At 40.9% G+C, this 16,293-nt stretch overlaps 1 protein-coding gene across 23 annotated transcripts in view; it reads right to left on the reverse strand.

The window, feature by feature from the left end:
• Window positions 1-16,293, reverse strand: part of AFDN (afadin, adherens junction formation factor) — a 314,907-nt gene that overhangs the window by 189,772 nt on the left and 108,842 nt on the right. For 14 of the 23 annotated variants that reach the window (XR_016311500.1, XM_089668562.1, XM_089668560.1 and 11 more), the window contains exons 8-11: window positions 14,122-14,280; window positions 12,072-12,116; window positions 10,740-10,834; window positions 2,761-3,023 (exon numbers count right to left, since the gene is read on the reverse strand). Coding sequence is in view for 22 of the 23 variants with exons in the window: in XM_089668562.1 (XP_089524688.1) it covers window positions 2,761-3,023; window positions 10,740-10,834; window positions 12,072-12,116; window positions 14,122-14,280 (562 nt within the window). In the remaining variant the exon portion in view is untranslated. The remainder of the gene's footprint in view (window positions 1-2,760; window positions 3,024-10,739; window positions 10,835-12,071; window positions 12,117-14,121; window positions 14,281-16,293) is intronic. The other 9 variants (XM_089668566.1, XM_089668565.1, XM_089668564.1 and 6 more) reach the window with 1 other exon arrangement.

Genomic DNA, 16,293 nt, shown 5'->3' on the forward strand with positions numbered 1-16,293 from the left:
CTAAAATACTGCATGACTTGATAAAATAACTCATTCGGTATTTAATAGCGTTTACTTTTTTCTGACCTCCAGAACAAATTAATTGGTTTTCAATGCATTCCCATGGGAAACGGCATTTCGGTTTACAAATTTTTCACTATACGAAAAGTCCTGCAGAACGAATTAAATTCGTAAACCGAGGTATTACTGTACATGTAAATTAATTGGTTTACGTGGAAGTTATAGTGTTTACAAATGGCGGTATATATACTGGAATTTTATTTTAACTAGTAATGGGGGCAGTCAGTGACTTATCCAGGACTGCGGCAGGCATTCTGACACTGGGTGGGAACTAACTGCCACTGACATCCCAATGACACTAATACAGTGATCAGTGATAATAAAAAGCACTGAACTGTACTAATGACACTGGGCAAAAAGGGGTTAACATCTGGGGCGATCACAGTTAATGGTCTGCTGTTTAACATAATGTGCTGTGTGTGCTTTACTATGGAAACCTGCTGCTGCTGTCAAATACACAGCAGCTTGTTCCTGCTGGCCGGAGAGAGACCTGTGTTTACACACAGGTCTCTCCCCTGTCAGTGTTACTCAGTGATCGCCAGGTGGGAATCTCAGGCCGGGACCAGGTGACTGACATCTGTAGCCGCCAATAGCGGCGCAGGTAGGGTGACGCGCGCGCCCCCTGCCCGGAGATGCAAATCACATATATAAAAATGATTTTGCGCAGCCCTGCCACCCTGTAGCAGTAGTTCCACTATAGGGCGGTGGGGAAGCGGTTAATAAACTTCTCAATGGATAATACAGAACACACCAAGGCTATACTGCTGGATCTGGCTGGTTTAGGGATTCAACATCTCCATCTTTCACATACATACAGATACATACATACATACATACAGGGGTAAAATAAGTATTGAACACGTCACCATTTTTCTTGCTAAATATAGTTCTAAAGGTGGTAGGGACAGGAAATTTTCACAATGTCAGTAGCAACCCATGCAATCCATACATATAAAGAAATCAAAACAAATATTTTCAGAAATCAAGTTATGTATAATAAAATTGAATGACACAGGGAAAAAAGTATTAACTGAAATGTATTTAATACTTCATACAAAATCCTTTGTTGGCGAGGACAGCTTCAAGATGCCTCTTGTATGGAGAAACTAGTCGCATGCATTTCTCAGGTGTGATTTTGGCCCATTCCTCCACACAAACAGTCTTCAAATCTTGAAGGTTCCGTGAGATTGGCTAGGCCATTCTAGCAGCTTTATTTTTTTTTTCTCTGAAACCAATTGAGAGTTTCCCTGGCTTTGTGTTTAGGATCATTGTCTTGCATCATCCTAGTAAATGGCAGCCTGTTTTTATCAAGAATGTTTTGGTAAATTTTTCCATTCATCCTTCCTTCAGTGATGTGAAGTTTGCCAGTACCATATGCTGAAAAACAGCCCCACACCATGATGTTCCCATCTCCAAACTTCACTGTTGGTATGGTGTTTTTGGGGTGATGTGCAGTGCCATCTGACCAAGCATGGTGTGTATTATGGCATCTAAAAAGTCCAATTTTGGTCTCATCTGATCAAACTATATTCTCCCAGTGTTTCACAGGCTTGTCTAAAACTTGTGCAGCAAGCTTGAAACGAGTTTCAACATGCATTTTCTTCAGCAATGAAGTATTGCATGGTGAGCGTGCATACAGGCCATGGCGGTTGAGTGCATTACTTATTGTTTTCTTTGAAACCATTGCACCTGCTAATTCCAGGTCTTTCTGAAGCTCTCCACAAGTGGTCCTTGGCTCTTGGACACCTCTTCTGATAATTCTTTTCACTCCTCTGTCTGAAATCTTGTGAGGAGCACCCGGTTATGACCTGTTTATTGTGAAATTATGTTCTTTCCACTTCTGGATTATGGCCTCAACAGTGCTCAATGGAACATTCAGAAGTTTAGAAATCCTTCTGTAACCAATACCATCAGTATGTTTTGCAGCAATAAGGTTGCGAGCAACTTGAGAGCCCTTTGCTTTTTGTGTGACACCTTGGTAATGAGACACCTTGACCATCAGTGGAGACTGCACCAGCTGATAATAATTTGAACTGATAAGGGGCGGGATAGCTAATTACTCCGACTTCACCTGGTGTCTTGGCTTTCCATGCTTATTTTGCACCTCCCTTTCTTCAGGTGTTCAATTACTTTTTCCCTGTGTCATTAAATTTTATCACACAACTTAATTTCTGAATTTATTTGTTTTGGTTTCTTTGTATGTATGGGTTGCATGGGCTGTTACCAACATGTGGTGAAAATGTCAAGTCAATAACACGTTTAGAAATATATTTACTGAGAAAAATGGTGACGTGTTCATTATTTATTTCACCTGCTGTATATGTAAGATGAAGAAGAGGATAAGTAATTTATGGGTGAAAATCTGCCTTCACAGTTTCTAAGTGCACTTTCTATTGGGAGCAGTTAAATGTGTGCAGATTTCTCTTTTAAGTTAAGTACAGGTCTCCCTGAGAATTTGCAAACTTGAATTTGAGAGACTTGTGAAGTGTTAAAGGTAAAAACACATTAGCTTAAAACAAACACATATTCTTAACTGGGATAGTGAGCAGTAAGAAAATGAAGATTTGGATCAGTGTGCTGCTTGCATGCGCACACAAGTGTCTGATAAGAAAAACATGCATATGAAATTTCTTCAACTACATTCTTAAGATAACATTTGGAAAAAAAAACAAAAAAAAAAAAACAAAAAAAAAAACTTACCCCATCTTGCTCCTTTGCCCTCTAAACATCTGTCCAGCATCTGATGGTCTTTTACCCAGCAACTGGTCATGATTAGGATCCACAAATTTAAAAACATGTGAGGACCCAAACTGCACCTTCACTCCACTGTGTAACATGGTGGTTTCAGTGATACGCTGATCATCAACAAAAGTATCAGCATCAATACTTCTGGGGGTGACGGTAACTACTCCATCCATATTTGTAAGATCGCAGTGATGAGGCTGTATGCCTGGGCCAAACAACTGTTAAAAAAAAAAAAAAGTGTGAATGGAATAAAAATAGCCTACAACTGTAATACAAAACTATTTACTGTTACTTGATTATATTTCTCAATGACCCTTTGAAGGCTGATATTTTAGCTACAGTGGGGATCGAAAGTTTGGGCACCCCAGCTAAAAATTTGTATTAATGTGCATAAAGAAGCCAAGGAAAGATGGAAAAATCTCCAAAATGCATCAAATTACAGATTAGACATTCTTATATGTCAACAAAAGTTAGATTTTATTTCCATTATTTACACTTTCAAAATAACAGAAAACAAAAAAATGGTGTCTGCAAAAGTTTGGGCACCCTGCAGAGTTAATATCTTGTACTGCCCCCTTTGGCAAGTATCACAGCTTGTAAACGCTTTTTGTAGCCAGCCAAGAGTCTTTCAATTCTTGTTTGAGGTATCTTTGCCCATTCTTCCTTACAAAAGTCTTCCAGTTCTTTGAGATTTCTGGGCTGTCTGTCACGCACTGCTCTTTTAAGGTCTATCCATAGATTTTCAATTATCTTGAGGTCAGGAGATTGTGAAGGCCATGGCAAAACCTTCAGTTTACGCATCTTGATGTAATCCCCCGTGGATTTCGAGGTGCGTTTAGGATCATTATCCATTTGTAGAAGCCATCCTCTCTTTAACTTCAGCTTTTTCACAGATGGCATCAAGTTACCATCCAAAATTTGCTGATATTGTATTGAATCCATTTTTCCTTCTACTCGTGAGATGTTCCCTGTGCCACTGGATGCAACACAACCCCAAAGCATGATTGATCCAACCCCATGCTTAACAGTTGGACAGAAGTTCTTTTCATTAAATTCTGTGCCCCTTCTTCTCCAAACGTACCTTTGCTCAAAGTTCAATTTTAACCTCATCGGTCCACACAACTTGTTTCCAAAATGCATCAGGCTGGTCTATATGTTCATTTGCAAAGTTCAAACGATGATTTTTGTGTTGAGGATGTAGAAGAGGTTTTCTTCTGAGGACTCTTCCATGAAGACCATATTTGTACAAGTATCTCTTTATAGTGGAATAGTGTACCACAACTCCAGTGTCTGCCAGATCTTTCTGGAGGGATCGTGCAGTCAAACGTGGGTTTTGAATTGTTTTTCTCACAATCCTGCGAGCTGTTCTGTCTGATATTTTTCTTGGTCTTCCAGATCTTGCTTTAACTTCCACTGTTCCTGATGACTGCCATTTCTTAATTACATTCCGAACAAAGGATATTGACATCTGAAAACCGCTTTGCTATCTTCTTATAGCCTTCTCCAGCTTTGTGAGCGTCAACTATTTTCAGTTTCAGTTTTCTAGACAACTGCTTAGAAGAACCCATGGTGCTGATAGTTGGGGCAAGGTCAGATGAGTCTGGGCATTTAAAACCTTTGAGATTGACATCACCTGGTCTTCCCAGACGATGATTGAGAACAATCCATGACACTGGCAGGTCTCAGCTTGGCAAAGGGGGCAGTGCATGCTATAAATTCTGCAGGGTGCCCAAACTTTTGCAGACGCCATGTTTTTGTTTTCTGTTATTTTGAAAGTGTAAATGATGGAAATAAAATCTAACTTTTGTTGACATATTATAAGAATGTCTAATCTGTAATTTGATGCCTTTTGGAGATTTTTCCATCTTTCCTTGGCTTCTTTATGCACATTAATAAAATTTTTTAGCTGGGGTGCCCAAACTTTCAATCCCCACTGTACTCTTATAAAAAGAAAGTGAAATAGGATTTTTCTGTGAGATACAGCACTGTAGATTCAAATAAAGATATATATATATACATATATATATTAGCGATCAGCATACATGACTACAACAAATTTGTCAGAAAACCTTTACTTAAAGCGGAGTTCCACCTGAAAAATAAAAAGTCAGCAGCTACGAAAACTGTAGCTGCTGACTTTTAAAATACAGCCACTTACCCGTCCCTCGGTCCAGCAGTGTCCTCACCACTGCTGGTTTCACCAGCCGTCGTCTCTCTCTGGCTCTGGCATCTTCCCTGTGGGCACCCGGTTGTGATAGCTTGCGGCTTCACAGCCGAGTGCTCACTGCGCATGAGCGAGAAGCACTGCTCTTTGTGAATGGCCCTGTAGTCTTCTGGGACCTGTCACGTGTCCCAAAAGACTATGGGGAGGGAGGACAACTTCCGCTTCCAATCGTCTAGGCGATCGCAGCGGAAGTGGGAGCAGGTAAAATCAAATTTGGGTACCCACTTCCCAAAAGTGACAATCCTTAATGGGGAGCGGGGGACAAAGGCTTAAAGTGGAACTTCCCCTTTTGGGTGGAGCTCCGCTTGAAGTTTCAGAATCAACATTTTTTATGGAACACTATACTACAATAAACTCCCACAAATGCGGGCCATTGATTGCAAACAAGATTTGCACATACAAAAGAGTTTTTTTCCTAGCAAATGCATTCAAGACCATGTTGCAAAAATGAACAAACCCCAATTCAAGTCTTAGGAGCAAAGCCACATTTTAGACAACAAAATCCTAATTAACAAGAATTCAACTACAAGTGAGTTTAATTATTCAGTAAACAGGTGACCAGCAGACATCTGACTTTAGAAGGGCGTTACTTAAAGAAAACCCCTTCCCATTTCATGCTGTCAGCAAAGGCACTGCATGGAAGAGAAATGTCAAGGCCTGAGAAAGAAATTAATTCCTTAACACAAGAAAATGGAAGGCTACAAGAAGATCAGCAAACCTTTACTTTTTAGAATACTGTAGCAAAAGTGATACAAAAATATAATAAAGATGGAACTGCAACCACCTCACAGAGACATCCAGGCTGTCCAGGGAAGTTACCACCTTGACAGGAGTGTCTTCTGATGAGAAGGGTTGAAGAAACTCCCCATGCAAGTTCACTGCAGTTAGCTAAAGAAGTAGAAAGCCAAACTGGGGTGATTGTTTCCCGTGACATAAAAAAGCCTGCCTAGAATTTGTCACGGTCCATGCTGAAAAAGAAGAAGACTACTGGGACCAAGATAAATATTTTTGGAACAGATGGCTTCAAAACTGTATGGCGATGCAAGGTGAAGAGTACAAAGAAAAATGCATGGTGTCTACAGTGAAACATGGCGGTGGCAGTGTCCTTCCTTGGGACTGCATGGGTGATGCTGGTGTCAGCGAGCTGCATTTAATTGATGGCATCATGAATTCACAGATGTACTGTTCTATATTGAAAGAGAAGATGCTACCATCACTCCGTGCCCTTGGCTGTCGTGCACTTTTCCAACATGACACACCTCTACGGCTACTGCTGCATTTCTAAAGAACAGGGTGAAAGTGATTCAGTGGCCAGGCACGACAGTGGGTTCCGAGTCAACTGGCATGACCGCGGGCACTGGGTCAGACATTGGATCATCTGGCTCGACAGCGGGCATCGGGTCACCAGGCATCAGGTCATTTGGCTCGACAGCGGGCACCGCGTCATCTGGCAAGGCAGTGGGCACCGAGTCACCAGGCACGACAGTGGGCTCTGAGTCAATTGGCACGACAGTGGGCACCGGGTCATCAGGTACCGGATCTTCTGGCTTGACAGCAGGCACCGGGTCATCTGGCGCTGGATCGTCTGGCTCGACAGCGGGCATCGGGTCACCAGGCATGACAGCGGGCACTGGGTCATCAGGCATTGGATCGTCTGGCTCGACAGCGGGCATCGGGTCACCAGGTATGACAGCGGGCACTGGGTCACCAGGCATCAGGTCATTTGGCTCGCCAGCGGGCACCGCGTCATCTGGCAAGGCAGTGGGCACCGAGTCACCAGGCACGACAGTGGGCTCTGAGTCAATTGGCACGACAGCGGGCACCGGGTCATCAGGTACCGGATCATCTGGCTCGACAGCGGGCATCGGGTCACCAGGCATGACAGCAGGCACTGGGTCATCAGGTACCGGATCGTCTGGATCGACAGCGGGCACCGGGTCATCAGGCATTGGATCGTCTGGCTCGACAGCGGGCATCGGGTCAGCAGGCATGACAGCGGGCACCGGGTCATCAGGTACCGGATCATCTGGATCGACAGCGGGCACCGGGTCATCTGGCATTGGATCGTCTGGCTCGACAGCGCGCATCGGGTCACCAGGCATGACAGCGGGCACTGGGTCATCAGGCATTGGATCGTCTGGCTCGACAGCGGCATCGGGTCACCAGGCATCAGGTCATTTGGCTCGAAAGCGGGCACCGCGTCATCTGGCAAGGCAGTGGGCACCGGGTCATCAGGCGTGATAGGATCATCAGGCTGGATCAGTTCATCAGGCTGGGTACAGACATCAGGCTGGGTAGGGACATCAGGCTGAAGTGCGGGTGCCGAGGCACCAGGCTGAACCACGGAAGGCAGGTTCTCAGACGGCAGGCTCACCGGTTTGGATACTGGCAGGATGGTACTGGTTGGAAAGAATTTTTGCTTTTTTATGGTTTTAACTACTGGAGCACTGCAAGTAAACGCAGGTCTGCAAACGAATGGAGCAGCTGAGGACAGAGAAGAGCTGGAAGATGGAACAGAGGAGGGAGCAGCCGCCACAGAGGACCTCTCCACAGGGCCAAAGAAAGGATAGGTGCAGCGAGTGGGAGCAGGGCACTGGTATGTGGTAGTTAGAGTATACTGGGCCGTCACTGGGGGTGCTGTCGGGGATGCAGGAAGAGTGCCTTGAGCAGAGGAATGACGTTGCAAGCTGACTGAGGCTGGGTGCAACAAGTCTGACCATGTCTGCAGTATGGGTTGAACAAAGCTGAGCTTACACAAAGCCTGTCTGGTCAAAGACTGCACTGCGTTTATACAATCCCTTAATACCTGTGGTGAACATGCAGCATAATGCTCCAAGAAGCAATCCACATCATCCTCTAATAACCATACCAGTGACTCTACCTGGTCTGCACTAAATGGTGGCAAAAAGTCATTCCTGCTTTCAGGGGGACCAGATGAAGCCAACTCTACACAAACCTGAATCAAAGGTTGCACCTCTACTAGAACATGAGCGATCCGTATACATTCTAGCAGTTGATCCCGGGTATACTCCCTCAGAGTCTCATAAGCATATTCTCTGTCATCAAAAACCAGTAGCGACAAATACACAACCTCATCAAGATCCATCCTTCCCAGCAACAAGCCAAGATGGCTTCCCTGTGCAGCCACTTCTGGTCAGGATTGGCCTTGGTGTAATGTCAGGGCTCCGGGTATGACCAGAGGTATGTGAACTGACGCAGGGAAACGCAGGCTTCAGATATGTTATAAACAATATAATTTATTAATACTAACAATACAAAACGCAGGGATCAAACAGGAGAAGTCAGCAGAGGTCCGGATCAGGCAGGGTCGGCAACAAATCAGTCAGACAGGAACAGGAATGCAGGTAACAAGATACAAGGGCCCATGGAAAAACACACACCAAGGCACAGACTGCAGGTCTGGCCATCCCTTAAATACACCTGCAATCAGCCTCAGGTGTTTTGGCTGACTGCAGGGTTGAGTCTCTGATTGCTGAGAGCACCCGCTGGCCAGCCCTGGTTCTGCAGCCCACAAGGCAGGCGAGTCCCACCATTATTGGCAAGTCCATTCCTGACAAGGACTGAATTCAAATCCCACAGTTCAAGGGAAGACTTCACAATGTTTTGACCCAATGAGTAATTTAAAGAAGCATGGTGCATGGTGTGACAGCATCAAAGAGACTGTCTCTCAGCACCTGTGCTTCTCCTATGCTATGCCATAAGCCAGCAATTGAGAAACAGAATTGGATACTGAAAAAGCAGGTATTGCTGATTTATCATGGAGCATCGTGGAGAAGACAAAGGACTTCTGAGTACCGTGCCCTTTTGGGTCAGATCAGAGCCATAAGAATGTCTTTTAGCTCAGTACTCAAAAAAGCGGTGGAAGAAGTTTTGAGAAGGGAAACACTTTGCATCAGGAAGGTGATGAGAAATCTGCCCCAAAAGTTGAGGATTGCATCCCTGGTGAATATCTACCATCGAAGGGTAAATATTTTACTGAGATCAACTAATAGAACTGTGCCACCACAGAAAATAACCAGGACTTGTCCCAGTGAGATAGGATTTCCCTCTGCAGAGTCCTGTATGACATGGAAAAAGGGAACTGCCTTTAACTTAGAGACCATGAGCCCCAGTACTCTCAAGTAAGTGTGAAGACTTGAGCAGTACTCAGGTCAGAAGAAGGCGGCTTCATTCTGGATACCAACTTCTCAAAATCTTCCAATTTCTGTGTTGATGACGCTCCAAATAGGAGGGTCACCTAGGTAACGAATTACAGAGATATCTATCAATGTTAGGAGTGTCCAAACCAGGGAAAGAACCTTGGAGAAAACTGCGGAGCTGAAATAAGCAAAAATAGAGGACCTAAACTGCTCCCACCCACCCCAAATCACAGGAAGTACAGATGGCCCAAGAAATGGGGATGTGAAGATGCTCATTTTGAATGTCTATGGAGGTTATGATTCCCTGGTAAAGAAAATCGATTCCATGCAGAATTTTGGCAACTGCACAAAATATTGTGAAACTAAAAAGGAATACTATAAAACAAAAACCAATCAGCACAAAATACTCTTAAAAATATACAGTATTGCAAGCTTAACACAAGAGGTAGATTTCACAATACTACAAAGGCAATAATATTATACAAAAAGTGCAGCGCAAAACATCAAATGAGGAGCACTTTTTGCACCTGGATGTGTTTATACACCACAACCTTTATTCACTGTGCTCTTGGCTTAAATTCATGGACTTTATCTATGGACTGTTTTTCGCTGCACTTTATGTATGTTAACAAAACATTGTGAATATTAGGATTCGGAGATTGAATTCTGCTGTTCTTGGAATCATGAAGAAACACCACCTGCTAAAGTAACGCAGAAACAGTACAGAGTGCTGCAGAGAAAGCTTAAGTTTTAAAGCAAGAAAAAAAATCTTGAGAGGAGTGGATTTGGATTCAATTTTATAGGCTGTGCATATCACCATCTGTATCAAGGCATCTGAGATGTACTGAAGCCACAAATTTCAATACTGGGGGAGGAAGTATGCTTACCTACTGTAGTGTTCTTGATAATTTTATTCAAGCTAGCACCAAACGGCCTACCAAAAATAAAGGAGAGCTGGATGAGGGCTCCTAAAGGCTTGGCCCTCCAACCAGAAATCGAATCAAATCACTCTAGGGATAATTACAGAGATTTTGCGTAGATGTGACATGAACCAGTTTTTAAAAATAACCATTAGCAAGTGAAAGCAGTGTCATTCTGAAAAGGCAACCACAGTGTTATTAATCTGGCACAAAACTGTCAGCACACTTATTGAAGAAATCCACCTCAAGCAATCTGGATCCAGCAGAGCTGGAGAGAGATGTCTTAGCTCCTCAGGAAACAAAGCTGAACCTAACTACATAGCAGGTATAGGCGTATAGCCACTAGGAGGAGATAGACCCTTTTTATTTCACTTGGTGTCCTGTCCTATTGAAGGCATCTATACTGATGCACATGTTCTTGAATCTAGAGTGCTGTGATTAACAGAATGATAGAGAATATATATATATATATATATATTTCTTTTTTTTTTAAATTTCTAACATTATATACTTTAGCTTTCAATAGTTAAAAAAACAAAAAACAAAACAAAAAAACCCCTAGGAACAAGTGTTATAAATGTTTGGAAATTATTACATTGTGACATTTTGCAATAATAAGCAATATATTACCTGTATAGAATTCTCATCAAGCTTCTCGGTTCCGACTTCAGTGACACTTAGCTGAAGACGATAGAGCTTTGGCTTATCTCTAGAATCTGACCCATCTCAATGTAGTAAGGAAAAAAAAATAAAGTGTTATGAATATTCTAGACTAAAGAAACATAATAATTTTGTCATTTAAGTTTGTCTACAGCATTTATAGCATCAAAAACAATCAAATGCATCCATTATATTGCAATGTTTTGCCAGCTAATCTTCCATAGATACAATATTACTGATATATTTGTGTAAATGTCTCCCTGCTCTACTGTCCAAGTTTTAAAATGAAAAAAGTCTATTGTCCTTATTTTTAAAACACTAGATAACCATTTGTTTAGGCTTTAACTTCACACCTTCACATTTTTGCCTGATGCATTTTTTACTGTAAAAAGTATAAAAAAGCTTGACAATCCTAGTTGCAATGCACATCAACCTTTGTTAATGTGTTATGATGTGCATTATTGTGAAATGTAAAGTGCATTGCAATGCGTTTTAATTCCTTTCCATTGGTATCACAAGTGTGCATGAGTCCTTAGGGCTCTGGGGCTTGCAAAGAATGTTGATGTAATGCCCTAGTAGAGAGTGAAAAGTTGGTTACCCATGACTGCAAAAATAATCTTTGAACAGCATCATAAAAAGAGTAACAATGTTGAAGTGTAAGTTCATCTTTTCAGAAAAAAATAGAACAGTGAACTAACACCCTACACCCTCCCCACATCCCGTACTAATCTCTGAGTGATGAGCTGTCAGAGCCCACGCGGCTGATGTAGCAGTCTAGGGATTTGAAAGCCCCACTCTTCTTCCCCTTTATTCTGTAGGACTTCCAGGATGAATAGGAGCGAATGTGATTTGTCAAAATGGTTACGTGAATCATTTGATTCGTCTTGGAAGCCCTACAGAAAGAAGTGTAAGGATTATAAATCCCCAGACCAATACACTGACTTTGCGGGCACTCACAGTTCATCACCCATGGAGTTAAGTACAGTGGGGACCAAGTGGGAGGTGGGTGTAGGGTGCTAGTTCACCTTTTCCTTTTAGCTGAAAAGATGAATTAACCCTTTAAATGTTTTTACATGCATCTTTTTGGAAGATAACTATATTCCTTTTTTTTTTTTCTTTTTTTTAACTGTTTTGTTGTTTTGGATCACTGCACTGTGCACAATGTTACTTGCACAAAAAAAGGTCTAATCTCTTAATGCTAGCTAAATAAAATTGAAGTAAGACAAATCAGGAAAAATGCAAGATTTTGAAACAGATGAGCACTTGATCTGCTGCTCCATTAGAGTGTAAACACATTATTACCTTCACAAGAATGAAAGTTGTAGTAGGCAAAGTGGTTCCTTCTGCCTGAGGACAGAACACATACAAAGACAGGACCCAGGAAAAGACACCACCAGCAGAACAGACCATGCAGAGCATGCCAAGAAAAGCAGTAAGAGAGAAGACAGGAAAGTGTGAATTGGCAGCCTAGAACATCCAAATATTGTGTTTTTATTTTAATCATGTATGACACATACATTCAGTGGTGGCATTAATGTTAAATGGGAACCTTGTGCAGTTTTTGGCTTCTTCTAGTTAAAGCATGTGCACATTTATACTTTGTAACAAAGAACATTTCTTTTTCTGTAGGTGTCACTATTACTATACATTTTGTTAAGAATTTTTATAGTATTAGTAAAACCTGTTCACAAGGTTACAAAACAAATGCAGCCTGCCACACACTGAAACAGTAAAAATATGGAAAATTTATATATTTGAATTTACAGCCATTTCCCATTTAACTTGTGCATTTCCACAAATAAAATACTTATTGGTGAGATTAAAGTGAGCAAGACGTGAAAAGTTATGCTACTGAACAGACTATTAAAGAGCAAGAAAGCATTGGGGCAACCCCCACTCTGAAATTCACCGGCCTTTACCAAAGTCCCTTTACTTTTAAACATGTGAATGCCAAAGTCAGAGCATGACTTATACATATTGCATGTTCTACACTAGAAGAATACAACATTCTCCATATACTTCACCAGCTGACTTATCTTGCTGATCTATTTATGTTCCCCCTCCAAATCACAAGGATTTTTGTTAAAGCAGCCCATTATATCCTGTGCCTAAACTGGACACACACTGATCTATCACCTATGAAGCATGACAGGCACCCTCTAGTACTGCATATTACCACTTGCATTACTGCATGCTACTTGCAACCTGTAATGCAGCACCCACCCCTCCCCCCTTTGCAAGATATTCTACAACCATAAACTGCCATTAATCATGCACCAGCCCTGGTGACAGCCCTCGGGCTAAGTATGGGCTTGCGGGTAACAAGCACTATATTATGAGAGTTAGGTTGCATGGCACCTGCTCACACCTGATCAAGTGAACATGCACCATAGAGAGCAATTGATTTTTTAAGTTTGAGCTTTTTTGTAGCTTCGAGCTTCAAACTACTAACTCGCTCAAGTGTGAATGCAGCCTTAGGAGTACCGAGCAGAGGAGTCTCATACCTGGGTGCTCATGTTGAGTAGCATAAGCAAAACATCATTGAGAATATGGGGGGCAGCATTTATTTTATTGACCAGATGTCTTGTTATCCTCCAGTAAAATTATGTTTCTAATTTCTAATGTTTCTAATTTTGAACAAACAATAACAGCACACCCAATTTGACCCAGAGTGAAATTTTGATCTGACAGACACTAACAGATTTATAAACAAGGCCCTGATATATGTATTTGTCTAACCATATAAACAGGACCCCATCAGAGATTTGAATAATTACTGTTTGAATTCTTTAAACACGCAGACCTCCTAAAATTTGTGAAGTGATGGACAGAGTAGGGAACAGAAGTTGGGCATCAAACATCCATTATTCTGCCAATAGTCTCTAACCACATTGCCATCTGGCCAGTGTCTGTTTCAATTAGAAGCTTAGAACGAACACATACAGTAAAGTAATGCTTGCAAGTCTGTTATGGGTAGAATAATTCATTTTATACCCATGCACTGTATTCAAGGAACCACCTAAAGCATCACTTTAGTTGTGTTTCCAAATCATAAATCTAAAACCTAAAGGATTGCCTAGGGATTGCAACATTTAAGGAAGCGATCAGCACTTCAACTTTAAAAATGTTATGATCAGATCCTTAAACTGTTGAGCACAGCGAAAAACACAATTTAATAAAATGAACATCGCGCTTATAGTGAATACTGTACTGCAATAACTCAGTATATGCTTGCTTTGCAAAATAGGTCATAACCCAGGAACCAAAAATGCTTGAGAAGTTGCTAAATTCAGTCCATGCATTTCTAAAATGTTGCATGTTAAAACTTCAACACAACAATTTCACGTCTTACCTGGACTTAACTCTACCAAGTAAGGCAGTTTATCTGGTGAAAGTGAGTAACCAAAAGAATCCGTCCGCTCTTTGCCTTTTGATGGCTTGCCCTCAAGTTTCCTGCTTTTCTTTGAGAGGTGATCTGGAGGTCTTCTTCTTAACTGAAATACAAGTTCTCCTAAGGAAAAATAAATAGATTTTATAAATAGATTTTATATATATATATATATATATATATATATATATATATATATATATATATATATATATACATACATACACATACACTAATATATATATATATATATATATATATATATATATATATATATACTGATGTTGGGAATAAAAAAAGTAAATTAAATGTATTACTCAACAAAGAAATTACCATGACAGTTTAGTTTAATTCACATATTACTGTTAAATCAACATGTCTCACAACAGCTTGTATGATCACTGCATATGATTTGATCCTGCTGCAGAGATTTCAGTCATTTGGCTCAATATAAGTGTTAAAATGTATCACACACAAATCACACTTTTTTCAGAGTACTCGCTAAAAGTCCCCAATCTCAGGCACTATATCATGCAAGTTGGTATCCAACATTTCTGGCACTGAAACATCCTAAAAATAATAATGCCAGTTTCAGAAGCAGAGACGCAACATATTTTGGCCTATGAAGAAAATATTCTAGAATCCATAAAAGTATACAGTAGGAGAAATTTTCGCATCTACTCACTGTCCCACAAAAATTTATTTCAAAACGGATCTCAGTAGTCACCCACAAACAGCATATTACTTTCTAATTTTACAGTGTTACTAAACCCACAGCAGTAAAATCAGTCTGTATATGCAGTAAAGAATGCTTGTTATACTCATTGTGGAACCTAAGGGGTTACTACTCTGCATTGTGTAAAAAGGCCATTTGATCTTGATTGCTCTCTACCTCCCCTTGTTTAAGCAACCACCTCTTATCTCCTGATAAGACAGACTGAACTGTAGGCATTTTGCACATGGTCAGTTTGATGTGTATTGCCAGAGAGGGGTTTTTTTTTTTTTTCTTGGGAGAGTGCATGTGATCAGAACAGGGCCAATCAGCACTGCCCAGACAGAGGTCAAGGGTCCTCCTAAAGCACAAACAAAACTCCTCCAGCCAAGCACTAGCTAAAGCTTGTAGAACCAGATAGAAACCACAATACTGCTCTAACTTCTAATGAGAAAAGGTATTTAGCAGTTTATATTTACTAAAATAATTGCATTTCCATGTTCTGTGTACTGTGGGAGACCAGATAAGTGAATGCAGGGTCCTGGGTTTAGTAACACTTTAAGAAAATGAACATAAAAATTGAAGAAAGACTTACAGTAACACAAGTTTCCCTGCTTACATTAAGGTGTTCCTATCATACTATGGACATGTAACCTTTCTGGGTGACTGCACTAAATCAAGTAACATGCAGGAATTTGCAGATTGTTTCCGCAATATTAAAAAAGACCTCCAAACTTTTTTTTTTTTAAATTTACCATCAAACCACTTCCTACTCTATGAAAGAGAAAAGGGGAAGTTTTGGGTTTAGATATACTTTAAGCTCAACATATATGTAAGCTGTGGTTAATATTCACATTCATTGAACTCTATGTTCATGTGTCTTTTTTAACCACATTATTCATGTAACTAAAAAAATAGAAATACTGTTGGTTAAACACTTTCCCTATGAAACCACATGGCTATTACAAATAAAGTATATAGCCACTGATCATATCCCTAAAATTAAGTAGAGGTGGAGGTAGGAAATTGGCATTAAAAAGCAGAGAGGTGGTTTAAAGTTGGGGGAGTTGGAGGAATGTGTGTCATTATATGCGGATGACATGTTATTACACTTAAATGATGCTCCGGTGTCGCTAACCTAAACCTTTTTCAGTGATACAAGAATTTGGAGATTATTCAGGATTTCGAATAAACTGGTCTAAATCTACATTATTCCCTTTGGATGGCCAACAGTTGCGGATTTCGGATCTGGGGTGTCCCATTGGGATATCGGATAAATTTAAGTACCTAGGGATAAATATACAGCTTCCGTTACAATCATACCTAGACAATAATCCTTGGCCTATAGTAAGTGTGTTTAAAGACAGGGTTTGTAATTGGAAGGAATTGCCCTTGACAATGCTAGGCAGAGAAAATTTGTTTAA

The sequence above is a fragment of the Staurois parvus genome, unplaced genomic scaffold (genome assembly GCF_062004578.1).
Source record: "Staurois parvus isolate SC_StPar_1 unplaced genomic scaffold, SC_StPar_1.0 ptg000059l, whole genome shotgun sequence".
In the NCBI taxonomy this organism is placed as follows: Eukaryota; Metazoa; Chordata; class Amphibia; order Anura; family Ranidae; genus Staurois; species Staurois parvus.